Raw genomic sequence first — 26,774 nt, 5'->3', positions numbered from 1 at the left:
CCCCCAACCCCCAGCATCTTTACATCTTCTTTGGTGAGGTGTATATTCAGGTCTTTTGCCCAATGTTTTAATCAGGTTATTTTTTTATTATTGTTGAGTTTTAAGAGTTCTTTGTATGGTTTTTTTTTCCTTTCAAATCATTTTAATAACCTGGCAGTGACTCAAAATAGGAAAAGAAGACTCCAGCTTGTTCCCTTTAAGGGGGGTGCTGCCGTGATTGCTTCGCACAAGCATGATCAAAGGTCATGATGACACTGGATTCCGAAGAGCAAGGGGGTAAGAAGGCTTCAAGGCCCACGGAGTGGGCAGCTTGGCTTCGGAAAGTCTCCGAGGGGTGGCAAGTGGCAGGAGAGACATGACATTTAAGGAACCCTCAGATTAGAGGGCGAGGCTGCTGGGTCATCAGAACCTTGAAACATTTCTTGACGGTGATTCAGTGTCGAGAGTATGTGTCATCTGGGGAGAACCGAGCAGGATGGGCTGAGCAGGTCTGTTGTCCCATAGGATCAAACTTCTTCAGGAAATAGACGGGTCTCCCTGTTCATTGAGGTGATACTGGAGAAACACGGATCTCGCTGAAGCAGGAGGTTCCAATTCCGCCTGCAGCGCTGTTTGTATGTTTTAGATAACAATTCTTTATCAGGTGTGTCTTTTGCAAATATGTTCTCCCATTCTGTGACTTATCTTCTCATTCTCTTGACAGTGTCTTTCTCAGAGCAGAAGTTTTTTACTTAGTTATTTATTTATTTATTTATTTATTAGCAAAGGTGGAAATTTATTGAATAACAAGCACAGACTCCCATGTGGGGAGGGGGAAAGAGTCCCCTCAGAGCAGAAGTTTTTAATTTTAACGAAGTCCAACTTATCAGTTATTTCTTTCATGACTCATACCTGAAAGTTAGTTCTACCTTTGGACGTTTTGATGACCTAAACCAAGAAATATCCTTTTTGTTCTGGTAAACTTGGTTTTTCCTGATATAGTTCTTTAAATTGGCCCCTGGACATGGCACATTCAGTTTCATAACTAGATTTATGAAACTTATTTACAGTTATGCCAAGACTTTCACATTTTGGAGTTTTCTATTTTACTTCATTTTTTGGGTAAGTTAAAGTACTTTTAAAAGGAGAAGAAGGAGGAGAAAGTGGAGGAGGGGGAGGAAGAGAAAAGAGTGATATTTCCAACCCCAAGCATTCTCAGAAATGCAATTCTGTTGCCCTTCACACACAAAAAGCAGCTTAAATATATATACAACAACTGAATGATAGCTTTTGGGTTTTGTTGTTGCTTTTTTCCTTTTGCTGTCGTTACTATAGATGTTGCTCCTTTGTCTTCTGCCATTGCAGAGAAATCTCAGGCCAGACCAGCTTGTGTTCCTTTCTAGGTAGCCTTTCAGTTCTGCTGAGATGTACCTTTAATTCACAGTTCCCTTCCTTATGGCTTCTGTTTATTTGTGGTTTTAATTTCCTCGTGGCTTTTGCTCACTCCCTGCTTTCATATTTATTTTAATTTGGGGCCACCCCTCCCTCTGATGACTCTCTCAGGCTGTCTCACATTCAAGTTTCCCAAGAATAAATATCCCATTTGTTGATCAATCATCATTAAGTGAGGTACCTCTGCTGGGCAGAGCTCTTGCCTCAAGCTACCTCATAGGTCTCTGGCTATGGGTCAGCTACTCATACCTGGATCAATCAGCTGTGGCCTAGACAATGGGGTCTGTGTCAGTCAGCTATTGCTGTGGAACAAAAAAACCCACAAAGTCTTAGTGGCATACAAATATGAGCATTTATTTCACTCATACATGCATGGGTTGGTTGGATGTCAGCTGATATAGGCTGGGACCTGATCTGGGCCTTTTCCTTGTATCTTACACCTTCCTTTTACCAGTGGGTTAACTTGGGCATGTTATTCCATGGCAGTGACGGGGCACAAGGCCTAGGCTCAGAACTGGGATATCGTCACTTCTGCCCACATTCCACTGTGCCCGTATGGCGGGAGGTGCAGGCTATCTCTGGTGGGAGGGACAACAACTGTCATAGCAAAAAGCATGGAGGATTGAGGAACTGGAGCAAAGAGTTCCATTTTTACCACAGGATCACCTGGTTAAATAGCCATAAGCTATAAAGCTAATAAGCATGGAAACCATCTGTACAGACCCCCTCAAAGGAGGTTGCAGGGATAATGACAGTCTGGGTCTTCTCAGAGAGAGGCAGGGTAACAAGTTAAAGGATGCTTTTGCAACACTTACAGGTAACCACTACCAGGATTTAAAATATGCCTTCTAAAACACAAGAGAATAGTAAATAAATAAATAAATAAATAAATAAATAAATAAATAAATAAAATAACAACTCATGATAAGACACAGAAAAGTTAATGAAAAGAGACATTCAAAAACAACATAGAAATTTTTTTCAGCATTAAACAACAAAAGCCCAACAAAATATCAATTATTACAATAGCTGTCTATGAATCAGAGGCAGATAGTGGGGAGAGCTTCAAAGCACTTTCTTTTTTCAGGTATCCTCTGATTCATAAATAGTAGCTCCTCTGCCTCAGAAATAGTGAAAATTTCTCTAACATTCTGGCATTCATTTTGAGGGGTAAGTTTTCTCCATTTTTCACGTCTCTGTAGTTGTTTGGGTGGATGGCCAGGACAAGCGACAGCAGAGGCCACTGGCTGGATACCACTTTCCGGGTGACATTCTCACCGCGTGCCTTCTGAAGTCCTGCAGCACTTCCTGCCGCCCTGGTCTCTTCCACGCACTACCACATCCTACTTGGGCCTTCACTCTCCTTTTTTTGCTCCCAAGGCCCATATCTGAGTCTCATGCATGCAATTTAGAATCCCCGCAGTCTCCAGAGCAAGGCCCTGTCCACAGCATGGGCTCTGTGTCAAAAAGACTCTATGTAGCCCTGGCCAGTTTGGCTCAGTGGATAGAGAGAGCATCGGCTTGCAGACTAAGGGGTCCCAGGTTTGATTCCGGTCAAGGGCATATGCCTGGGTTGCAGGCTCGATCTCCAGTAGGGGTGTGTAGGAGGTAGCCAATAAATGATTCTCTCTCATCATTGATGTTTCTATCTCTCCCTCTCCCTACCTCTCTGAAATCAATAAAAATTATATATATATATATATATATATATATATATATATATATATATATATATATATATTTTTTTTAAAGACTCTTTGTAGTAGTCGGCAGAAATACAATTCAAAACTGCTGCACGTAATCAAAACTTTCCAAGGGGGTGATGGGGCTTCCGGCCTAGCTGAATCTGCATGTTCAAAGATATAATCAACAGACCTAGTGTCTTTCCATCCTTTGAATGTTCTTTCCTCTGGATTGACTTCACTTTCTAACACCCAGTGTGCCACCAGCAATTTCAGCTCCCCAACAAAAACAGAACTTCTTGGGCCTCAGATTGCCAACAACCACAACAAAAACAGAAAATAATTCTCAGGGGACTGGCTTGGATCACGTGGGCATCGCTGAGTCAAACGCTGAGGCCGGGGATGGAATGCTCTCACCACTCAGGCTTCCATTGAGAGCCCAACAGGAAGAGGGTTTGATAAACAAATATGGAGAAGAAGAAATGAAAGAACAACGAATGCCCACTACTATCTTCTTAGTTTCTTTCCAGAAGGAAACCTCCCTGCAGGACTGATGGGAATGATGAGGCCACCATACAGCTGCTGGGTGTATCCTAGTTTACAAAGTACTGCTTACATTGTCTCATTTAATCCTTACAGCCAGCCTGCGAGCCTAGTGCCACTACACAGATAAGGCAACTAAGGCTTAGATAAGTTAAGGGTCTGGACTAAATCACAAAGCAGGTAAGCAGCCAACAGAGGGGCTGAGGAGAGGTGTGTGCAGGGAAAAGAGTAAGAACACATTGACCCCAGGCAACTTCCTCTGTGTCTAGCTCCCCCACCGTCTCCACCACTTCCTTCCCTTCACCTCACAGATAGAAGTTCACCCCCCGCCCCCACCCCCCACCCCCATCACCACCTCCTCTACCTCCTCTTTGCCTGTGTCTCCTGCTTCTCTCCCTTATCACCGATCTGGCCTGTCTAGTTTCTGCCACACCTCTTTCCTGACCTTTGCTCCCTGCTCCAGGCTTGTTTTCCTCCCCTCTGGCCTCCGGGCTGACTTTCACTCACTGCCTGTCCAACCAGCGCGCCATGTGCACGGGAAAGTGTGCCCGCTTCGTGGGGCTCTGCCTCATCACCCTCTCCCTTGTCTGCATCGTCGCCAACGCCCTCCTGCTGGTGCCTAATGGGGAGACCACTTGGACCAACACCGACAACCTCAGCCTGCAAGTCTGGTTAATGGCTGGCTTCTTCGGCGGGGGCCTGCTGGTGAGAAGGCTAGCGAGGCAGGGGGCTGGGTGCCCCGCTAAGGGGTTCTGAACGGGAGGGAGAGGGAGAGGGAGAGAGGGAGACGGGCGGCTGCCTGGGGAGGGATGGCAGTGGCACGGTGAGGCCTGGAGCCCTCTGAATCTGGTCCCAGACACTGAGCACTGGGTAGAGGTGCGGGAGGAGCCCCCGGGTCCTGAGCTGAATGTCCGAGGGGAACAAGAAGGAACGGAGCCTTACTGCTCTAAGCAGCTTCCCTTCTGGGAAGGGAGTTTGTCCTACCTGCCCCTCCTCATCCCACCACTGAGCAGATGCTGGAGGCCACAAAGGTGGAGGCCGAAGGAGCAGCTGGTTGTGTGGGAGGTTATCAGGGCAAGATAATAATGGGTGGGGGTGGGGTGGGGATGGGGTGCCTTGATAAAGTCTGGAGCCAGGAAGCAGTGTCACGGATTAGTCATTCTATTTCTCATCCTGGTGTCATCCTCCCCAGTCTCCTTGTCTCTTCACTCTCAACCCACAATTCTTCTTTTTTTTTAAAGGGAATTTTTTTAAAATATATTTTATTGATTTTTTTTTTTTTTTTTTTTACAGAGAGGAAGGAACAGGGATAGAGTTAGAAACATCGATGAGAGAGAAACATCAATCCTACTGGGGATGTGCCTGCAACCAAGGTACATACCCTTGACCGGAATCGAACCTGGGACCCTTCGGTCCACAGACAGACGCTCTATCCACTGAGCCAAACCAGTGAGGGCCTCAATCCCACATTTCTGAATGCCCCCTCTGTGCTCAGAGCTAAGGATAAACTCAAACCTAGGGCAGGGTGATGAAGAAGGTGCCCCCACATCTTCCTGGAGACTAGCATCTGTCAGGAAAAGTGGGAGACTGGGAGACACAGATTCCCTGGGCTTCCTACCTCCCACCCTGCAACTCCCTCCCCATTTAGAGGAACTTTGGGAGATCAAGCTAGTTTAATACCTTCATGGGATGAAGACAAAAGACCTGCCCAGCACAGTTCCACACTTCTCAGGATAGCTGACTGATAAAATTTTCTGGGAGACGTCTCCCCTTTATCTCTTTCATAGGTCCACCTCTTCTCCTTTATCCACCAATCTCCTCTTACCCCCTGGGGTCTTTGCTCCTACTCCCCATCCCACATGGATTCATGGCTGTTGGACTCTATCCCTCTGACCTCAGCTCCCCCTGAGATGTCACCTCAGATTGCCAACACATCATGCTCTTCTCCAGCTTAAACCACCCCAACGTCCCCACGATCTAACCAGCCTGCGTCAGGGGAGATCCCTGAGGATGCCCTCTCAACGTGCTCATTCCCAGCTGTCTTCCTCCCCCCTCCATGCCCGGAGCCACTCTTGAGAAGGCTTTTTCAAATCTATTCACCTGGTCTGTCCTATGCCATGAGGACAGAGGCGAGGTCCCTGCTCTCCCTGAAGCTGGCATTCCCACTGGGGAGACACACGGTATCACAGAAGCAAGAATGGAAGCCTCATTACATCAGGTACATTACACTACCCTGGCTGCCGTGTGCCAGGTGCCTAGACCAGAGCCGTGCACTTAAGGGGCACTTGAAAAAAAGTAAATAAATAAGCAAGATGATTTCAGATAGGAGTAGGTATTATCAAGAAAACGAAGCAGGGTGCTGTCAATAGAGAACTCGTAGAGCAAGATCGAGGGCCACTTCTTACAGTGTTTTCAAGGAAGGCCTCAAGGAGGTGATGTCTGAACTGAGACACACACCCTCCCCCCAAAAAAAGAATCAGCATGGCAGACAGGGTGACTGACAGTACAAAGCCCCAGGCAGGAACAGGCTCCCATATCTGAGGACCGGATAGGTGGCCAGAGCAGCTGAGGTTAAATGAGATGAGATCTTGGGTAGGCAGAGGCCAGAGCAAATATATATACTCTTGAAAGCCACAGGAGAAATCTGAATTTTACTCTAAGTGCAACAGAAAATGATTGAAGGACATGTTACTTTTTATTTTTGAACTTTTTAAACTTGTTTTTTAACTTTTCTTTAAGTCATACAGACAATTGCCCAGATCCTCAGTATACAGCTCAGTGAATTTTTACAAAGTGAACACACTCAGCATTCAGCACTCAAAATACAGGTCATTACCAGAATCCCAGGTGTGCCTCCCACCAGACACTACCTGCCACTGACAAGAGTCCCAACTATCTTGGCTTCTATCCCATAGATTAGTTTTGCCTGTTTGGCACTTTATATAAATGGATTCATACAATGTGGACACCTGTGTCTGGCTTCTTGAGCTCAACATTATGTGTGTGAGGGTCATCCATATTATTACATGTGTTTGTAGTTTATTATTTCTTATGCATTCCATTGTGTGAATATACCACGATTTATTTAAGCATTCTACTGTTGATGGACATTTGGATAGTTTCCAACTTGGGTTTATTACAAATAATGCTACCGCCGAGGCCGGTTTGGCTCAGTGGATGGAGTGTCGGCCTGCGGACTGGGAGGTCCCAGGTTCGATTCCGGTTGAGGGCATGTACCTTGGTTGCGGGCACATCCCCGGTGGGGGGTGCGCAGAGGGCAGCTGATCGATGTTTCTCTCTCATCGATGTTTCTGGCTCTCTGTCCCTCTCCCTTCCTCTCTGTAAAAAGTCAATAAAACATATTAAAAAAAAATAATGCTACCATAAAGATACCTGAAATTGTCTTTAGGTGAATAAATGTTTGCATTTCTGTTGGATGTATACCTAGGAGTAAAACTGCTGGTTCTTAAGTGTGCAAACACTAGTATTCAGTGCAACTAGATATTACCAAAGAGTTTTCTGAAGCTCTTATACTAAGTCCATTTCCATTAACAAGTATTAGAGTTCTAGTTGCTCCATACCCTATTGGGCTTAAGAAGATCAATCTGGCCCTGGCCGATATAGCTCAATTGGTTGGGTGTCATCCAGTGCACCAGAAGGTTGACAGTTCAATTTCCCCATCAAGGGCATATGCCTGGGTTTTGGGCTCAATCTCCGCTAGGGGGCATGCAGGAGGCAGCCAATTGATGTTGCACTTTCAGATCGATGTTTCTCTCTCCCTCTTTCCCTTCTGCACACTCCACTCTCTCTAAAAAAAATTTTTTTTAAATCAGTAAACTATACTTTTTAAATTTATAAATAAACTATTCTTTTCAAGAAAATCCCTCTTGCAGCTATGTGGAGAATGGAGAGTGGGAAGTCAATAGTGGATGCAGAAAGACCAGATGGAGGGATGAAGGTCATTGCAGTTGCCCAGGAGAGATGATAGTGGCTTGAACTAGGCCAGTGGCCATGGAGATGGAGAAAAGTAAGCAGATTAGAGCAGTACACTCAGTGTTTCCTCCTGTGTTTACAATTACTCACCTCTTTTCATTAAGATGAGTAGAGAATGAGACAGAAACTCAGATAACAAAAAGAAACACTTTGACTGAAAAAGTAAGAATATCAAATAGATAGGTCGTTCAAAATTGGTAAACCCAAAGGCAATTCTAGGTGTCTAGATCCAGGAGCTTCCCAGTAAGTGACCTAACCAGAGAGGCTAAGCCAGAGGGCCAAAACTGGCCCTAGAGCCCTGGCCAGTGTTTCTCAGTGGTTAGAGCTTCGGCCCATGCACCAAAGGGTCAAAGGCTCGATTCCCAGTCAAGGGCACGTACCTGGGCTGCAGGTTCAATCCATGGCTCTGGTCAGGGTGTATGTGGGAAGCAACCAATTGATGCATCTCTCTCACATTGATGTCTCTCTCTCCCTTCCACTCTCTCTAAATATCAGGTGAGGATTAACAAAACAAACCTGGCCCTAGACCTACCATAAACATAGAGGTGGGGAGAGTGGTGAAAAGTTTATTCAACTCTGCAGGTGTTTCTGTGAGGTTGCAGTAGGTCACATAACAGAACTAAAACTCTCAGCCCCTCCCCTGGAGAACAAAATGCTGCTTTGTGTGATGTGGGCCAGACAAGGTTCACAGGGAGGCAGAGATCAAGACAGCTGTGGGATTCCAGAGATGAGAGATAGGCAAAGAACCTGGAATGGTGCAACAAAGATAAGGCTGGAGCCAAATCAAGGAGCCTGGAATGCCTTTCCTGCGTTGAGTTTTGATGAGCTGCTCTTTGAGGATGTGAGCATACAAGACTAATAAAACTTAAGAAATAATTTTTTAAAAACCTTAAGCTTAATGGTAGCATGCAGGATGGAGTATGGGGTGGCTTGGAGCAAGAGATAGGGAATCACACCCTGACCGGTTTGGCTCAGTGGATAGAGCGTCAGCCTGCGGACTGAAGGGTCCCAGGTCAAGGGCATGTACCTTGGTTTCCGGCACATCCCCAGTAGGGGGTGTGCAAGAGGCAGCTGATGGATGTTTCTAACTATCCCTCTCCCTTCCTCTCTGTAAAAAATCATATATATATATATATATTTTAAAAGAGATAGGGAATCTAGTAGGCGGGCTGAAAGCATCATCTTCATGGGAGATGATTAGGGATTTTCTTTGAAGAAAAAGAAAGAACTGACAGATTCAAAAGCTGTTGAAGGAAAAGTCAAGAGGACTTGAAGTCTGGCTGGGTATAAAGGATTCAAATTTTTTTTCATCTCTCCCAATTTTTTTTTTGGGGGGGAGGCAACCAAAAATTTTGGTGGCCTTTAAAAAAAAAAAAGATTCAAGTTTTCCAACCTGGGTAATCTGGAGGATAGTCCCAATGATGGAGACAAGAAAGTCAATGGGAGTCCAGCCAGCGTAGCTCAGTGGTTGAGCGTTGACCTATGAACCAGGGGGTCATGGTTTTGATTCCCGGTCAGGGCACATGCCCAGATTGCAGGCTCCATCCCCAGTGTGAAGTGTGCAGGAGGCAGCTGATCAACGATTCTCTCTCATCATTGATTTTTCTATCTCTCTTTTCTCCCTTCCTCTCTGAAATCGATAAAATTATATTTTTTTAAAAAAAAGAAAGTTGATGGGAGATGAATTTGGGGGATAAATTGTGAGATCGGTATGAGGCTGGCTGAATTTGAGCTAAAACCAAGTCATTCAAGTGAACATATATCCTTAGGCAGTTAGATTTGAATCTGGAGGCATGATTTAGGAGGTGACTATTGGCAGAGGAAGAAGCTGATGCCCTGGAGGAGATGGGCTCCATGAGGAAGGCCACAGGGAGAAAGAAAGACAAAGAGGACCAGTGCTGTATCTTGGGGATTCTTATACTTCCCATCAGAGCCTCCACTAACATTCTCCTCCACCCTCCACCGTCATGATCCCAGACACTCCAGCGCCACCATTCCTTCCTGCTGTTGAGGGAACTTATAGTTATTGAGCATTTACTCTGAGCTAGTCTTGACATCAGTCAACTTGTTATTTCATTTAAAAAATCATGAGATCAGCCCTGTGATGTAGGTATTGCAGACCTATTTTGCAGGGGACAAAACAGAGACCCTGGGAGATGAATCAATTCGTGGAGTGTGCAGTGCATTGGGGTTAGCATTACACCCAGGCCTCCTGGCTCCCATTCAATTGGGCACCGAACATGTGTCAAGATATATTGGGAATATATTATTAGGCCCTACCCTCAATCTGGACAGAAATAAGTAGACACATACGTTATGATAAATGAAGATGGAACCTGAGAGTGCTCCAGGAGAAGTACAGCTCAGATAAGGTCTTCCTGCAGTCCAAAGGGCTGAGGACATCGCAGGCAGGTTCCGCGAGGAGGTAAGCACTAATGCCACTAAGGCCTTGAGGATCTGGAGGGACTGGCTGTCACACGCCCTTTTGTTCCATAGGTACTGTGTCCGGGGATTGCAGCCGTCCGGGCAGGGGGCAAGGGCTGTTGCGGTGCAGGCTGCTGTGGGAATCGCTGCAGGGTAAGATGCAAATTCAGAGGGGATCCAGGGTCGGTCTTCGAACTGGTCTAGGAAGAGCCAACCTAAGGCCACGCCCCCTCTTCCTAGCTGCACCACCTGCTCTGCAGTCCCAGGATCCACCTCTTCCCCGCCCTACCCCAAGCCCATCACCCCCGCGCGCACCCCACTCCACCCCCAACCCCCGCCAAATCTTAGACCTCAATGGGCCTGACCAGAGGGGACTACAACCCCCATGAACCTCTGCAGCCGCTGGCTCTTAGGGTTAGCCTAACTCCCAGCAATGGGGCTTGAAGGAAAATGTGTAGGGGGAAGTGGGGAGGCGCGAGGCGGGGCCGACTCACCTCTCCTTCCACTCACTCCCCGTCCAGATGCTGCGCTCGGTCTTCTGCTCGGCGTTAGGGTTGCTTGGAGCCATCTATTGCCTCTCAGTATCCGGAAGCGGGCTCCGAAACGGACCCAGATGTTCGAAGGACGGCATTTGGAAGGACTATTTCAAAGAGACCGCGTAAGGCTTGGCCGGTTGTTGCGCCCTCACTACCCCATTCTGTGCCTCTCCCCCCGGGGGCCGGGCCTGCCTTGGAGAGCGCTTCCCCCACGCGGGCCTAGCGAGGCCTTTGCCAAGCCCCCTTGGCGCGTGCTCAGGACGGGGAACCGGGAGGGGGCTCTCCGCGGTGACCTCCGCCCCTCACGTGACCTTGTCGGATCCACAGAGGCTCTTACTTGCTCAACCGCACCCAGTGGGAGGTTGTGTGCGAGGAGCCGCCTCACGTGGTCACCTGGCATGTGACGCTCTTCTCGCTGCTGGTGGCCGCCTCGTGCCTGGAGGTCGTGCTGTGTGGGGTGCAGGTGGTGAACGCGGCCATCGGTGTCCTCTGTGGCGACTGCAGGAAGAAGGTGGGACCGCGTGCCCAGGAGCTTTAGAGGGAGCCTGCTTGCTCCCCGGCTGCGTTCTCACGTCCTCTTTTCCGCAGGGCACCCCTCAATGAGGCTCCACCGACCAGGCTGCTCGCCGCTGGACGCCCACCCGACCCACCCCGCCCGGAAATAAACCGTTTTGAGCTCTCTTGCGCATCTCAGATTGTGCCCTGTGTGAGGAGTGTCCAAGGCCTCCAGATACGCCGAGCTTGTGGCTCTATGTGTGGGGCCCGTGCACCCCGCTTATTTTCTTAGCAAATAGTGATATTTTTTAAGCACGAGTTTAAATTTTTTTATTTATTTATCATTTTTAATTGATTTTAGAGAGAGGAAGGGGAAGAGAAAGAGAAAGATTGATGCCAAAGAGAAACATCAATTGGTTGCCTCACCCACGCACCCCAACCAGGATCCATCTGCAATCTGGGCATGTGCCCCAACCCGGAAGGAACCATCTCTTAGTGTACCTGTCAGGCTCCAGCCAACTGAGCGCGGAGGGCCAGGACAGCAAGTAGTTATTGAGCTATTAGTGTGCACCGGAAGTACCGCAGTTAACAAGACAGGCAAGTTCTGAGCTCTCAATTTAACATTCCAGGGTGGAAAATTGGCAGTTTTTAAAAGAAGCAAAAGATGAGCTGATGATAAGCACTTTTACAAAACTCATTGAGACCTGGCCAGTGTGGCTCAGTTGGTTGGAGCGTAGTCCTGTACACCCAAAGGTTGCCTGCTGATTTGATTCTGAGTCAAGGCACATACCTAGGTTTCGGGCTCGATCCTGGTGGGGACTTATACTAGAGGCAGGTAACCAACCTCTCTCTCTCTCTCTCCTCCCCCCCCCTTCTCTAAAATCAGTAAAACATATCCTCAGGTGAAGATTAAAAAATAACAACACGTTGACAATGGGATAGATACACACTCTGAGAAAGTGAAATTGGAGCTGAAATCTGCTTATGGGCTAACCACCTGGATAGCTGAGGGATTCCAGGCAGAGAGAACATCAAGGGCAGAGATCCAAAATGGGAATCAGTATACAGAAAAGCCACTGCTGGGGGAGGGGGGGGGGGCAGGGGACAACTATGGAAAAGACACATTCACCAATTAAGCTCTAGAAAATGAAGCCTGAAGGTGTGGGGACATGTCACCTCCTAGTTTGGTAGAAGTTTCTTTTTTCTTTTTTTTTTTTAATATATTTTATTGATTTTTTACAGAGAGGAAGGGAGAGGGAGAGAGAGCCAGAAACATCGATGAGAGAGAAGCATAGATCAGCTGCCTCCTGCACACCCCCTACCGGGAATGTGCCCACAACCAAGGTACATGCCCTTGATCAGGATAGAACCTGGGACCCTTCAGTCCGCAGGCCAACGCTCTATCCACGGAGCCAAACCGGTTTCGGCTAGAAGTTTCTTAATCTGAGATCACTGGTGGCTCAGAAAGGAAATAACCTGGGCATTTAATGGGCATGAGGTGCACGCAGACGCCCTCAGAAAGCCAGGCGCTACCTTCACTTGTGTGCAAAATTGTATTTCAGTGCCTTTTTCTGGACTATAGGTCCGTGACTTTGAGTGGCCAGCCATGGACCCCTGAGCCAAACCCGAGTTTCAGCCTGGCCCAGTGCTAGGCTAGGGGACAGGGAGATGCAGGTTCCCCTGCCCAAGACAAATGACGCCAAAGCCAGGACGGGGAAGCTTTAATGCGGAAGGTGGGGCCGCGGGGGTGGGGCCGGGAGAGGACCGCCAAGGGATCAGCGGCTGCAGCAGAAAAAACGCACGTCGTTAAGCGCGGTGTCATCGAGGAGGCCTCTAGGCCCCTGGATCTTGGTCTGCAAACCACAGATGCCTTTAGGACACGCCTCACTCCAGTTTCCGAAGTCCCCCCAGTCCAGGCCCGGCCCCTCCAGCTCCCTGCCGTCCGAGCAGCGGAAGCGCACGTTGTTCGCGCCCGTGTTGTCCCCAAGGGTCTTGGGTGCCTCCACGCGGAGTGAGAAAGCCACCAGGAAGTTGCCGTGGGGACACCACTGCGGCTCGCTCCAGGCGCCCCACCTGCGAGGGAAGGGAAGACTCACGGGCTGTGGGGGCGCCCCCCCCCACACACACTCACCTCCAGCCCGACCCAGCCCCGGGGACTTCCCAAGCCAGAGGCTACTTGGCCTCGGAGGGTCGGGTCTAATCACCGGACATCACCGAGGTGCGGCGGGGAGGTCTGCAACTACTCCCCAGGTCTAAGGTGCGGCAGCTGTGAGTTACCTGCCTACCTGCCGGCGGGGAGGGGGGGTGGGGGCGGGTAACAGAGGATAAGAGGCGTACCGCACCCTAGGGGGTCATTGGCCCCGGCCCCTCACCTTCCAGACTCCGACTCCACTGAGCGCTCACGGGAGCAGTGCAGCCGAATCCCGTTCATGGCCGTGTCGTCTCCAGGAATGCCTTGCGGGGGCTCCACCTGGCGCGAGAAGAGGGGTAAAGGTGAGTCAGACTACCTTTCACTATTTTATTTTTTCACCAATAAACGTTGAATGCATTCTTTTTCATTTTTATTACTGGAATTGGTTGGTACCTTTTATTTAAAAAAAACATATTTTTATGATTTCAGAGAGGAAGAGAGAGAGAGAGACAGAAACATCAGTGATGAAAGAGAATCATTGATTGGCTGCCTCCCGCACGCCCTCTACTGGGGATGGAGCCCGCAACCCCAGCCTGTGCCCTTGACCCGAGGAATCTAACCGGGACCCTTCGGTCCGCAGGCTAAAGCTCTACCCACTGAGCCAAACCTTGGAGACCTAGACCTGAGCCCTCACCTTGATGGAGAACCCGATGGCGAAAAGCCCGTCAGGACACCTCTCGGGCCAGGCCCAGTCGCCCCAGGGCCCCCCGTTGGTCACCTCAATGGTGTAGCGGCTGGAACCAACCGCGCGGGCGTGCCCGCAGCACGTCGCCCACAGCAGCAGCAGCGTGGCTCCCGCGCCGCGCTCCATTCCGCAGCCTCTGCGAGCCAGGGCCCCTTCAGCAGGTTTATACCACCTCTGCCCCAGGAGGCATCCGATTGCGGAAGTGACACCAAGAAGTAATCCGCTCCCAGAACCCTGCAGACCTGATTTGCTGCTCGGGGAGACCTGTGCTCCCAGCACCAGAGGAGGAGGGGCGTCAGGAGCAGACAAGTTGAAATCACCACCATCTACTGGACTTTTACTACAGGCCACCAGCTGTGGTTAGCGTCTTGCAGGCGTGTTCTATTTAACCCTCACAATTTTAGGAGGTGGGAATAAGCCTTCCTATTATGTAGATTAGGGAGCTGGGGCTCAGATATGGCAAGCAACTTGCCTAAGGTCACCGTCAGCCAAGCTGAGAAACACTTCAACGCTGGGAAATGGGAAGCCCAAGGCTAGGGATGGAAGTGAAGGCTCCCGAGTCCCACGGGACAGGATTGGTCAGTAGCAAACTCAGGGACCTCCCAGATTCAAGGGAGCATCAGAGTGAGAGATAGGGCAAGAATCCATGAACTGCGGGAGCTAGGAGAAGTCTTCGTAGAGATTGGGGTCCTGACTTCTTGAGAATCTGGGGTACTCTCCCTCACCCCAAGAAGAAAATATACACAGAGACAGGGGCAATTCTAAGAAGTTTATGGACTGCAGGCTAAGAACAGGAGATATTGTTTTTTTTTGTTTTTGTTTTGTTTTTTTTTTAATTTCTTTATTGATTAAGGTGTCACATATTTGTCCTCATCCCCCCATTCCCATCCCACACCCCTCCCCACGGATGCCCCCACCCCCCTGTTGTCCTTAACCATTGGTTAGGCTCCTATGCATGCACACAAGTCCTTTGGTTGATCTCTCCCCGCTACTCCCACCCTCCCCTACCCTCCCTCTGAGGCCCGACAGACCGATCGATGCCTCCTTGTTTCTGGGTCTGTTCTTGTTCATCAGTCTATGTTGTTCATCATTTCCCCTAGATGAGTGAGATCATGTGTTACTAGAAATATACTTATAAGAACCGAATGTGAGAAGAGCAATAATAGTTATGCTGACAGGCAAATGAATCAGTCTGTAGTGAGTTTCTTTCTGGACCAACAGTTCTTTTGAGACCCAATTTCAATGTCCACCAGTTCCTTATGTGTATATGTCAGCACTGACCCCTCAGCTCTGGATGGTGGACAAATGGTGGTAATGCAGGTCCGACTCCCTCTGGTTTGGTCTCGCCCGGATCCAGGGGCACGGCTTCACCCGGACTCAGGGGCGCATGGCCTCACCCGGGCCCGGGACCCAGCCTCATCCGGACCCAGGGGCGTGTGGCCTCTCCCGGACCCAGGGGGGTGGCCTCACCGGACCCGGGACCCAAGATATTGTTTATTTGATTGCATCCTGTATCCTTTCTCTGAATGTACCCCCTCCATGGCCACTAGGTGGACTCCTAATTTGCAAAAATCAAAACCAAGCCCCTCCCCCCAAAAAAAACACACACGCAAATTTGTCATCTGGGGTACTACCCTTGATTTGCCTGCTCCTAATACACATTTCTTTTTTTTTTTTAAGGGTAATCTTTTTTTTTAAATTTTATTGATTTTTTACAGAGAGGAAGGGAGAGGGATAGAGAGTTAGAAACATCAATGAGAGAGAAACATCGAACAGCTGCCTCCTGCACACCCCCTACTGGGGATGTGCCCGCAACCAAGGTACATGCCCCTGACTGGAATTGAACCTGGGACCTTTCAGTACGAAGACCGACACTCTATCCACTGAGCCAAACCGGTTTTGGCCTAATACACATTTCTTTGTTTATTAACATACTAGAGGCTCAGTGCACGAAATTCGTGCACTGTTAGGGTCCCTAGTGGCTGCCCGCTGGTGGGGGCTGGGTGTCTCCCTCCCTTCCCCTGACTGGCCGAGCCACCTGGCTGAACTCCCTACGAACTCCCAGTTGAGGGGACAATTTGCTTACTACTCTTTTATGATATAGGATACGTATGTCGCAATAATGTACTTTGGCCCAGGTAATATTCTAAATTCTGTAAATAGAGCTGCAACCAAGTAAAACAAGATTCATCAGAGCTCACATTCCAGTGGGGGAAACAGATTATAAAGTCTCCAATGGACCTTGAGCTCTATGAAGGCTCAGTTTATTTGTCTTCTTGAGGCCTAATCAGGGCCTGGCTTGTGGAAGTACTTAATAAAGGTTTGTTTGATAAATAATAGAGGAACCAAGCTGGAGTTGGGACAAGGACTGGGTAGGAGCTGGTGAGGGCATGGTGGATAAAGCCTAAAGTAAACAATCAAGAGATCAAGTGTCTAGATCAAGACAAGGTCCCGTGGGGATAGGCTAGAGAATTTAGAAGTGGGTGCCCTGTGCTTGAACTTTACAGGTAAGATTTATGGAGCAATTGTGGTAAGCTTTTCCATTTACAGTGTTTACACGTACATTATCATTTAATCCTGGCAAAGCACCTATTATTATCCTCAATTTACAGTGGAAGGAACTCAAGCCCAGAGTTATCTTAGGATACACGTCATTGCTCAGTGTGGGAGCTGGTTCTGACCCCAGCCGCCCTTCCGGATACCCAGGCTGCCTCTTCCTACAACCTGATCCTATAAGGAAGGGAAATACAGAGACCTGTCAAGGCCACGGAACTTCCCAAATCCTCTTAATCTGGTTTCTCACCCCTGAGGTGCTGCCCTCTGGGGCAAAGGACACAGGGTAAGGGGCCTTAGGTTAATTATTAACCCTTGCACCTCAGTGCACCGCCGGCTTCTCTTCCTTCTCGGAGGCGGAGGGATAAGGACTGGGTGGGAGCTGGTGAGGGGCGGTGGTCCCAGCAGCACCCATGGGGGTCGTGCTGCTTCCACAGGTCTCCAGGCGCTGGCTCCGCCAGGCAATTCCTCTTGCCATTCTCGCGCTGCTACTTTTGTATCTCTATACTCGGAGCCTACGTGAGTGGCCTCTTCCCCCACCTCCTCTGGCGGGAACCCAGGAATCCAGGTCCAGGGCGCCTAAGGCCCCTCTTTGAGTCCTCACCGCCCCGCCTTCTCTCTCCCCAGGCGACCTCTCAGGCTGCGGATCCGGGGCCCAGCCCTGCGTTACGGAGGGACCCCCGCCTTCACAGGTACGCTCGGGGCAGGGCTGGGGCCGGGAGCTCCAAGTAGGACCCTGAACAGGGGGAAGGTGGAGCCAGGCTGACTGACTCCCTGCTGAAGAGCGGGTCCTCCTTCCTGTACCCCGTCCCCCATCAGAAGCTGAGCGCACAGCAGGAGGGACACCAGCTAGACCTTAGGAATGACTTCCTCAGAGCCCGACGGGGCTGCTTGGCGAAGGAGGCCTAACAGGCTAGGGGTTCTGCTCCCGCCCCCCTCCCTCCCCATATCTACTCCCCCAGATCCGGCAACAGTTGGGATTCCTGGAGGCCCCGGAGCGGGAAGAGCCTCGGTGTCTGGGCCCCCAGGGGATGCTGGGCCGCTTGGTGAGGCCGTTCCGCGCCAGTCTGAGCCTGGAGGGGGACGTGGAGTTGTCGCAGTACCTGGCGGGATGGAGGGAGCTGATCAAGTGAGTGGTCCCCCTCCCCGAATCCAGGCCCCGCCTCCAGTGGCTGCATCGCCCTCTCCCTAACCAGCCCACATGCTTCCCGCCACCAAACACACAGGTTCCTCACTCCCTTCGGCTCCATCTTCACCTTCGCCACAAGCGAGGCCTTCACCAAAGTGACAGCGCTCGAGGCTCGGGTGCACGGCCCAGAGGCCGCGCACTACAAATCGCTGGCGACCATGGCTGCGTGGGAGCGGCGGGCGGGGCGGCTGGAGAGGCCTGGGATCGCCCCGCCAGACTCGGCCAAGTCCTCGGGCTCACGAACGACTCTCCTGCTGCACCGTGCGCTGCGCTGGTCCCAGCTCTGCCTCCAGCGGGTGGCCACCGGGACGCACGGGGGCCCGAGCGCCGGCGAGCAGTGCAGCGACGCCTACCGCGCGGTCCTGGGCCCGCACCACGCCTGGCTGGTTCGGCAGGCCGCCCGCCTCGCGTTCCTCTCCTTCCCGGGTCGCGGCCGCTTGCTGGAGCTGGCCTGTCCGGGAACCAGAGAGGCGGAGGCGCGGGCCGCGTTGGCTCGCGCGGCGGCCACCCTGGAGGATGTCTACAACCGGACGCAGGGTCTGCTGGCCGAGCGCGGCCTGCTCCAGCTGGCCTAGGGGACCCACGAGGAAGAGAGCGCCCTGGGGCGGGATCCGCGCAGCTCTAGGCTCAGGGTCCAGGCCCCTGGGGCCCGGCTACCGGGGCGGGGCGCCTGATATCCCGCCTCTTCGGTGAGGTCACTCCCTTGCAGGCGCGCCCCGGGTAGGGTGGGATTTTTTATTTCCTCCCCGTCGCTATCTCAGCCACTCCTATGGCTGCGCTTGCCAACTGCATGCCAAGTCTCCAGCCAAATATTTCCTAGATACCTCCACAGACCCGCACATGCAACACGTCCGTCTGGGATCCAATCGCCTCCTCCCAGAACTTCACCTCTTGTGTTCCTTGTCTCTATGAAGAAAGGGCACCCTTTTCTGTCAACCACCCAAGCCTAAAACCTCACACCAGGCAGAAGCTCAGCGCAATATACATCTTTATTAAATGACTTTGGCTGCTCCCACAACGAGAGTGGACATGCAAGAGCTTAGCATTTCGTACACTGATAACTCCCAAATTACAGCTCCAACCCAGTTTACCCTGGATTCCAGAATCCTATCTATACACCTCCTTATTCGACATCTCCATTTGGATTTCAACTATACATAGCAAACGTAGATGCCTAAACCTATGCTCCCAATTCCCTCTCCTCCCGAAGTGCCCTCTTTATAGCCTTTGCTAGCTCAGTAAATGACAATTCCATTCTTCCAGGCCCTACAACCAAAAACCCTGTAGTCATCCTGACTCTTCTGTTTCTCGTTCATTGTACCCACATTCAATTTGTCAGAGCCTGACTGCTTCCCACTATCTCCACTGCTGCCACACTTGTCAAGCCAATTTTATTACCTATATTGTTGCAATAGTCTCCTAACTGTCTCTCTGTTCCATACTTTACCTCCCTATAATATATGTTCAATAGAGCAGCCAAAGTGATTATTTAAAATGTAGTTCACATCATGTCACTTCCCTGCTCAAAACCTTCCAATGGCTTCCTATTGCACTCTGACTAAAAAAATTAATTTAGCCCTAGTTGGTCTGGCTCAGTGAATAGAGCATCAGCCTGCAGCCTGAAGGGTCCTAGATTTGATTCAGGTCAAGAGCACATGCCCAGGTTGCCAGCTCGACCTTCCTCTCTGAAATGTTTCTTTCTCTCCCTCTCCCTTCCTCTCTGAAATCAATAAAAATATATTTTTTAAAAATTAATTTAATCAAGAAATTTTCTGTATTATGTTTTCAGTTGAGAATGATGAAAAGTTTTGTAAAGATCCTACCTGATCTGACTCTGCTTTAGCCAACTTGACCTCCTCAATATTCACTGGACATGTCAGATTTGATCCTGCCTCAGAACCTTTACACTTGCTCTCCCCTCTGTCCATACTGTTTTTCCCCCAAATAGACAAACGTCTTCCCTCCTTACTTCCTTCTGGTCTTTATTCAAATGTCTTCTCAGTGAGATCTTTCCTGATTATTCTAAAATGTCAACACACACACACACTTCCTAACTTCCTTGCTTTATTTTTCTTCTTATTCAATTCACTCTCTAACATACTGTATATTGTAACTCTTTATTTTTTGTTGTCTCCCCCAATGTATATAAGCTGCATGGGGCTAGAAATTTCTGTCTATTTTGTTCCCTGATGTAACTTCAGTGCCTCACACAGTGCCTGGTACCTAGTGAACACAATGGTTTCTTGTTGAATGAATGCATGAGCACTAAAAATAGTTCAGATGGCTGGAGCCAAGAGAGTCGAAAAGAAAAGAAGGGGGTTGCACAACAATGTAAATGTACTTGGTGTTACTAGATTGTACACCAAAAATGGTTAAAATGCTACATTTTATGTTGTTATTTATATTTTACTACAATAAAAAATTTAAAAGTAGCCTGGCTTGTGTGGCTCAGTGTTTGAGTGTTGAACTATGAACCAGGAGATCACAGTTCAATTCTGGTCGGTGCACATGCCCGGGTTGCGGGCTTGATCCCCAGTGTGGGGCGTGCAGCAGGCAGCCATTCAATGATTCTCTCTCATCACTGATGTTTCTATCTCTCCCTCTCCCTTCCTCTTCCTGAAATTAATAAAAACATATTTTAAAAAGTATATAAAAAAGAATTGACCAATGAATGCATAGATAAGTAGAACAAATTGATCATCTCTCTCACCCTCCCACTCTCTTTCCCTTCCTCTCTCTTTCAAATCAATAAATAAAAATTAAAAGAAAAAAAGTTCTTTGAAAAGATCAAGAAAATTAACAAAATTTTAGTTAGACTGATGAATAAAAAAAGAGGAAAGACAAATTATTAAAATCAATAATGAAAGGGGACATTACTACAAATTTTACAGAAATAAAGGGGATTATAAGGGAATACTATAAACCACTGTAGACTAACAAATTAGATAACCTAACAGAAATGGACAAATTCATAGAAAGACATAAAGTACCAAAATGGACTCAAAGGTAGATAGAGCCCTAGCCAGTTTGACTCAGTGGGTAGGGTGTCAGCCTGCGGACTGAAGGGTCCCAGGTTCTATTCTGGTCAAGGGCACATTCGTGGGTTGTGGACTTGATCCCCAGTGGGGGGTGTGCAGGAGGCAGCTGATCAATGATTCTCTCTCATCATTGATATTTCTATCTCTCTCTCCCTCTTCCTTCCTATCTGAAATCAATAAAAAAAATTTTAATAAAGAGTGAGAATGCATTTTAAAAAAGTAAATAAAAACTCTGACTAGTCCTATAATGAAGAGATTAAGTTAGTAATAAAAACTTCCCACAAAGAAAAGCCCAGCACCAGACATTTTCACTGATAAACTCTACTGAATGTTAAAATAAAATTAGCCCTAATTCATTTGGCTCAGTGGATAGAACATCGGCCTGGGGACTGAAGGGTCCTGGGTTCGATTCCGGTTGGGGGCATGTGCCTGGGTTGTGGGCTCAATCCCCAGTGGGGGCTGTGCAGGAGTCAGCTGATCAATGGTTCTCTCTCATCATTGATGTTTCTATTTCTCTCTCCCTCTCCCTTTCTCTCTGAAATCAATAAAAAATATTTTTAAAAAATTAATGGCAATCCTTCTCAAACTCTTACAAAAATAGAAAAGGAGGGAAGTCTTCCTACTTATTCTAAGAGGCCTATATTACCCTGATACCAAAGATATATGTAAAAAAGCAATTACAGACCAATATATTGATATATTGTATGAGTAGAGATAAAAAAAAATCTTCAACAAAATACTAGCAAACAATATATAAAAAGTATTAGCCCTGGCCAATGTGTTCAGTGGTTAGAGCACTGGCCCACACACGGATGGGTCATGGGTTTGATTCCCAGTCAAGGGCACGTACTTGGGTTGCAAGTTTGTGCGATTCCAGGCCCTGGTTGGGGTGCTGTGGGAGGTAAGCAATCTATGTGTCTCTTTCACATCAATGTTTCTCTCTCTCTCCCCCTCCTACTCTTCTCCACTTACCTCCACCTACCTCCCTCCTCCCCTCCCTCCTTCCCTTCCACTCTCTACAAATCAGTGGAAAATATATCCTTGAATGAGAATTAGCAAAAAAAGTATTACATCCATGGTCAACTGATTTTCAACAAAGGTGTCAAGACCATTCAAAGGGGACAAAATTGTCTTTTCAACAAATGGTGCTGGAACAAATATCCACATACAAAATAATAAATATTGGATCTTAGCCGGTTTGGCTCAATGGATAGAACATCACCTGTGGACTGTAGGGTCCCAGTTTCGATTCTGGTCAAGAGCACATGCCCAGGTTGCATTGCGGGTTCCATCCCCAGTTGGGAGCGTGTAAGAGGCAGCGGATCAGTGATTCTCTCTCATCATTGATGTTTCTATCTTTCTCTCCCTCTCCCTTCCTCTCTGAAATCAATAATATATATAATGAATATTGAGCCCCTACACATTATATACAAAAATTAACTCAAAATGAATCACAGACCTAAAATATAAGAATTAAAATTATAACACTGTTAGGTGAAAACATAGCTGTAAATCTTTGTAGCCTTGGGTTAGGCAACAGTTTCTCAGATATCAAAAGCATAAGCAACTAAAGGAAAAACAGACAAATTGGACTTCACCAACATTTAAAATCTTGTGCTTCAAATGATACCAATGAAGAAAGTGAAAAGATCGTCCACAGAATTGGAGAAAATATTTGCAGATCATGTATCTGATACATGTCTAGTATCTACAATATCAAAAACACTCCTACAAACTCAACAAAAGATAACCCCATTTTAAAATGGGCAAAGGACTTCTTCAAAAGACATTCCTCCAATGAACAAACGGACAATTAGCATATGAAAATAGGCTCAACATCGCTAATCATTAGGGAAATACAAAAACAGCAACAACCCACAAAGATACCAATTCACACCATCCAGGATGGCTAAAGTAAAAACACACAATAACAACTAGTGAGGATGTAGAGAAATTGGGACCCTGTTACGTGGCTGGTGGGGTCGTAAAATGGGACAGCTATTGTGAAAAACTGTTGTCAGTTCCTCAGAATGTTCAACAGTTTATGACCCAGCAGTTCCACGCCTGGTACTGTATATACTACTAGGTATATACATACCTAAGAGAAATGAAAACAGAGTGTGCTCTCAAGACTTTTTGAATTGCAACTCCAATCAGATGTATCAGTACTGCACAATCCAATCGGAAGCATAGCCTTGCAGACTGGGGTTTTCTTTTTTGGGGGGGGCGGGGGGGGGCGGATTTTTGTTTGCTTACTTTGCCACGCTGCCATCAAGCATTCACTGTCGCAAAAGAACCGACCTCACACATGTCTTTTCCCTTCTGCCGTCAACCGCGGCCCAGCTTCGCTCCCAGAAGGCCTCAGAGCACGACTGAAGGGAGTGACAGAGCGCTTTACGACGGTTGCTTTGTGGCAGCACCAGAGGAGAAAGATGGCGGCCACCTTAGTCGCTAGAGGAGCGGGTCCAGCACCCGCCTGGGGGCCGGAGGCCATTACCCCCGACTGGGAAAACCGGGAAGTCTCCACAGGGGTGAGCAGGGACTCGGGGTTCAGGAGATGTGCGCAAGTCTTAAAGCGATGGAAGGATAGGCCTGAGAGCGCTGGGAGAACTGGGGGGCGGGGGTGGGAGGTGGTGTGTGATGTGCTGTAGGCCGAGGGAGGGGTATCCCGAGGATGCGTTGTGGTAGCATGTGGAAGGCAGGCAGAAGTGTGGAGTTCTGGAATTTTGCGCGACGCAGGCTTAAGGCTGGGATGAGCCTGTGGGGATTTGAGGATTGGAATTCTGGGATTTTGCGGGTTGTTGAGGCCCCTCTGAGATCTGACAACGGGTCCCCAGTACTCTAGGGGCTGGATAGAGGGATCATTGTTTGCTTGTGCTGGAGAATGTGAACAGGCCCAGACTCACCCCTTTCTCTTTTTTCCCAGACCACTATCATGGCCGTTCAATTTGACGGGGGCGTGGTTCTGGGGGCCGATTCCCGAACAACCACTGGGTGAGCTCACGACCGACCTGTGAAAGGTCTTCCTATCTTTCCCTTCCTTCCATGCCTGCCAGCCCATCCTTACCCTCCACAGACAGCTGTGGGAGGGAGGTTTCTTCCCTCCCTGGAGATAAGGATTTGTTCCAGCTTCTACAACTCACCTGTAGGTGAAATTCTTGCAGAAGTCTGTTCTCCAGACCGACTTCAGTTTGGATGAGAATAGGAAATAGAGGGAGGTCCTATTCCTGAGGCCAGAGGGAGTAGATAATAATGGGAGGGAGGTGGGAGACAAGTGGGGTCCTTTCCCTCACTATCCTGTCATTCTGCAGGTCCTACATCGCCAATCGAGTGACCGACAAGCTAACCCCCATTCACGATCGTATCTTCTGCTGCCGCTCAGGCTCTGCAGCGGATACCCAGGCTGTAGCTGATGCTGTTACCTATCAGCTTGGTTTCCACAGGTGCTTGTGGGCCGGGAAGAAACAAGTATATGAAGGGAGCTGGGATGGTCTGACTTCTAGGTCCTGATGATGCCTTCCCTATGACTCCCCTCGTCTTCTAGCATTGAGCTGAATGAGCCTCCTCTGGTACACACTGCAGCCAGCCTCTTTAAGGAAATGTGTTACCGATACCGGGAAGACCTGATGGCAGGAATCATCGTTGCAGGCTGGGACTCCCAAGAAGGAGGGCAGGTCAGATACTCCCCACCCCTGGAGTCTTGGGGCCATGCCTTTGATCTTCTCCCCACCCCAGCCATTTTCTGTTTCCAGCCTCTACCTCACTATTAACTCTTCCCAGGTCAATCAATGACTCTTTTCCTCCCTCCACCTGGCAGGTGTACTCAGTGCCGATGGGGGGGATGATGGTAAGACAGTCCTTTGCCATTGGAGGCTCTGGAAGCTCCTATATTTATGGCTATGTCGATGCTACCTACCGGGAAGGTATGACCAAGGAAGAGTGTCTGCAATTCACTGCTAATGGTGAGAACTTGGGTTTCTGGGCCTGTGAGCTTCAACCCCCATACCCAAGCCAGTCCAATTTTCATCATTCCTTGCAGTGATCCCAGCATCCAACTCTGACCCCCCAACTTTTTTTTTATCCACAGCTCTCGCTTTGGCCATGGAGAGGGATGGCTCCAGTGGTGGGGTGATCCGTCTGGCATCCATATCAGAATCAGGGGTAGAGCGGCAGGTACTCTTGGGAGACCAGATCCCCAAATTCTCCATTGCCACTTTACCACCTCCCTGAATCCTGGGATTCTAGGATACAATAAGAGACATCCCATACTGACCCAAAATTCAATAAACAGTTTGTCAAAGAGAGTCTGTGTGCTTTGGGGTTCTTTTTTTTTTTTACTTCAAGCCCAAACTTGTCTGGTCCACTACAGTTTGTACAGACGACTGCTCTGAGCTCTGGGGGCATTGGAGAGGAGCCTTTACAGGGGTGGTTTTCAAACTCTTTCTTCAGGCCACCTTCCCCCACATTTCCTTTCCTCTACTAGATCCAGGTCCTTGTGACACCAGACTAGTTTATGTGGAAGTACCAACAAATGATCCTATCCCCACCCCTGTTCAAGCCCGAGGTAGAACTCAGTATTCTGACTGAGACTGAGGTCTCCTCCCCTTAGCCTGCCTCCTGCCTGTCATCATGGGAGGCTACTGGCTCTAAGGCCAGAAGGACTCCAGATCTCCTCTGACTCAGACTTATGGTCCCCTCTCTCCAAATTCACCTCTGTCACCTCACCTTGTCAGAAGCTCCAATTGCAAACACCTTTAGGAGAAAGGTGTTTGCAATTGGAGCTTCAGATGGACATTGGGTGGGAGAGGGCAGCCACAGAGAGTGCAGTGGGCCAGTCCTGGAAGCCACCATTCCCATGGGGAGTGTAGTGATAAGTCAGCCTTCAGCCCCTTAGATGGGAGGCAGAGACTGGCCTCTGGCTCTTCCATGGCTGTCTCCACTCAAGCCAGGGCCCTAAATGAACAAAGTGGTGTTCATTGACAGTGACCAGCATCCTTAATCCTGCCCCAATCTTCTTTTCTCCCCTCTATGGGTCAGGGAACTGTATAAGCTACATCTGAAAACTTTGCTCTAGAATATAATCCTGCCCTGTAGAGGGATAGTATCTGATAAAGTGAAAAAGAGCAGAAAAGGACCTCTGTCCTCAAACTTGTGTACACCAAACTTAAAATAACCAATAGAGCACTTCTGATTTTCCTGCAAAACCTGTTCTGGTCCTCCCTGCCCTGGGGCATCTTTGATTCCAATCTTTCTCTTGTACTCCACATTCAGTCTAACAGTAAGTCCTAAAACTCTCCAAAAGTATAGATGGCGATTTATTTTATTTTTAAAAAATATATTTTATTGATTTTTACAGAAAGGAAGGGAGAGGGATAGAGAGTTAGAAACATCGATGAGAGAGAAACATTGATCAGCTGCCTCCTGCACACCCCCCACCGGGGATGCGCCCGACCAGAATCGAACCCGGGACCTTTCAGTCCGCAAGCCAACGCTCTATCCACTGAGCCAAACCGGTTTCGGCTGAGATGGCTATTTAGCCTGACCACACACCACCGACTTGAACCTTGTCTGGAATCCGTCTACTTCTCACTGCGCTGGCATGAGCCAAGCCACCTTCATCTCTTGCCTGGAGGATGGCAACACCCTCTCCTACATGGCCTTACTGCTTCCATACTTGATCTTCTCCAATCTTTTCCAGATACAGCAACCAAAGTAATCTTTCAATGTAAGTGAAATCACGTTTCCCTGCTTACCATTCTTCAGTGGCTTACCATTCCATCTAGAATACGATTTTAACACCTTACCATGCCTAGAAGACTCAGCAGTCCCCCTCAATCTTGCTACTCCAGTCACTGGCTTTTTTCCCTAGAACCTAAGAGGTTTTACACTTAATAGTTACTGGGGTGTTTTTTTTGCCTGGGACTACTCTTTGCTGATTTAAAAAAATATATTATTTTTTAGAGCAGTTTTAGGTCCACAACAAAATTGACCAGAAGATACAGAGATTTCCCATA

At 48.6% G+C, this 26,774-nt stretch overlaps 4 protein-coding genes across 6 annotated transcripts; 3 read left to right on the top strand and 1 right to left on the bottom strand.

Moving 5' to 3' along the window:
* Positions 1-4,133: 4,133 nt before the first annotated feature.
* TM4SF5 (transmembrane 4 L six family member 5) lies at positions 4,134-11,301 on the top strand (the record flags this gene model as incomplete). 2 transcript variants are annotated; one of them, XM_079796802.1, is made up of 5 exons in its annotated part: positions 4,137-4,361; positions 10,146-10,226; positions 10,595-10,731; positions 10,937-11,120; positions 11,198-11,301. In XM_079796802.1, the coding sequence occupies exons 1-5, from the start codon at positions 4,185-4,187 to the stop codon at positions 11,210-11,212; spliced, it is 594 nt and encodes a 197-aa protein (XP_079652928.1). In that variant the 5' UTR covers positions 4,137-4,184. The 2 variants fall into 2 exon arrangements, with proteins under 2 accessions (XP_079652927.1, XP_079652928.1); XM_079796801.1 differs by lacking the exon at positions 11,198-11,301 and having other exon boundaries at positions 4,134-4,361; positions 10,937-11,147.
* Positions 11,302-12,409: 1,108 nt separating this feature from the next.
* Positions 12,410-14,201, bottom strand: VMO1 (vitelline membrane outer layer 1 homolog). Its single transcript, XM_079799157.1, has 3 exons — positions 13,930-14,201; positions 13,477-13,574; positions 12,410-13,177 (listed from the first exon to the last, which is right to left on the bottom strand). The coding sequence occupies exons 1-3, from the start codon at positions 14,104-14,106 to the stop codon at positions 12,880-12,882; spliced, it is 573 nt and encodes a 190-aa protein (XP_079655283.1). The 5' UTR covers positions 14,107-14,201; the 3' UTR covers positions 12,410-12,879.
* Positions 14,202-15,030: 829 nt separating this feature from the next.
* Positions 15,031-20,048, top strand: GLTPD2 (glycolipid transfer protein domain containing 2). Of its 2 annotated transcripts, none has more exons than XM_079799103.1 (4): positions 15,031-17,052; positions 17,161-17,225; positions 17,508-17,662; positions 17,760-20,048. In XM_079799103.1, the coding sequence occupies exons 1-4, from the start codon at positions 16,947-16,949 to the stop codon at positions 18,295-18,297; spliced, it is 864 nt and encodes a 287-aa protein (XP_079655229.1). In that variant the 5' UTR covers positions 15,031-16,946; the 3' UTR covers positions 18,298-20,048. The 2 variants fall into 2 exon arrangements, with proteins under 2 accessions (XP_079655229.1, XP_079655228.1); XM_079799102.1 differs by having other exon boundaries at positions 17,496-17,662.
* A 3,120-nt stretch (positions 20,049-23,168) lies between these two features.
* On the top strand, positions 23,169-25,064 carry PSMB6 (proteasome 20S subunit beta 6). The gene is made up of 6 exons (XM_079798972.1): positions 23,169-23,291; positions 23,687-23,754; positions 24,072-24,203; positions 24,305-24,434; positions 24,578-24,722; positions 24,848-25,064. The coding sequence occupies exons 1-6, from the start codon at positions 23,193-23,195 to the stop codon at positions 24,988-24,990; spliced, it is 717 nt and encodes a 238-aa protein (XP_079655098.1). The 5' UTR covers positions 23,169-23,192; the 3' UTR covers positions 24,991-25,064.
* The last annotated feature ends 1,710 nt before the right edge of the window (positions 25,065-26,774 follow it).

This window comes from Cnephaeus nilssonii (genome assembly GCF_951640355.1).
Source record: "Cnephaeus nilssonii genome assembly, chromosome: 19".
NCBI lineage: Eukaryota > Metazoa > Chordata > Mammalia > Chiroptera > Vespertilionidae > Cnephaeus > Cnephaeus nilssonii.
This window is presented reverse-complemented; position numbering and strand designations above follow the sequence as displayed.

Excerpts from the sequence above, each read along its gene's own strand:
- VMO1 (XM_079799157.1), bottom strand. The coding sequence starts at position 14,106 with ATGGAGCGCGGCGCGGGAGCCACGCTGCTGCTGCTGTGGGCGACGTGC. Across the intron at positions 13,575-13,929 it reads CCATCGGGTTCTCCATCAAG|GTGGAGCCCCCGCAAGGCAT; the intron begins GTGAGGGCTCAG and ends TTCTCGCGCCAG. Across the intron at positions 13,178-13,476 it reads GTGGAGTCGGAGTCTGGAAG|GTGGGGCGCCTGGAGCGAGC; the intron begins GTGAGGGGCCGG and ends CTTCCCTCGCAG.
- GLTPD2 (XM_079799102.1), top strand. The coding sequence starts at position 16,947 with ATGGGGGTCGTGCTGCTTCCACAGGTCTCCAGGCGCTGGCTCCGCCAG. Across the intron at positions 17,226-17,495 it reads AGGGACCCCCGCCTTCACAG|ATCCGGCAACAGTTGGGATT; the intron begins GTACGCTCGGGG and ends CTACTCCCCCAG. Across the intron at positions 17,663-17,759 it reads GGATGGAGGGAGCTGATCAA|GTTCCTCACTCCCTTCGGCT; the intron begins GTGAGTGGTCCC and ends CCAAACACACAG.
- PSMB6 (XM_079798972.1), top strand. The coding sequence starts at position 23,193 with ATGGCGGCCACCTTAGTCGCTAGAGGAGCGGGTCCAGCACCCGCCTGG. Across the intron at positions 23,755-24,071 it reads GATTCCCGAACAACCACTGG|GTCCTACATCGCCAATCGAG; the intron begins GTGAGCTCACGA and ends GTCATTCTGCAG. Across the intron at positions 24,723-24,847 it reads TCTGCAATTCACTGCTAATG|CTCTCGCTTTGGCCATGGAG; the intron begins GTGAGAACTTGG and ends TTTTATCCACAG.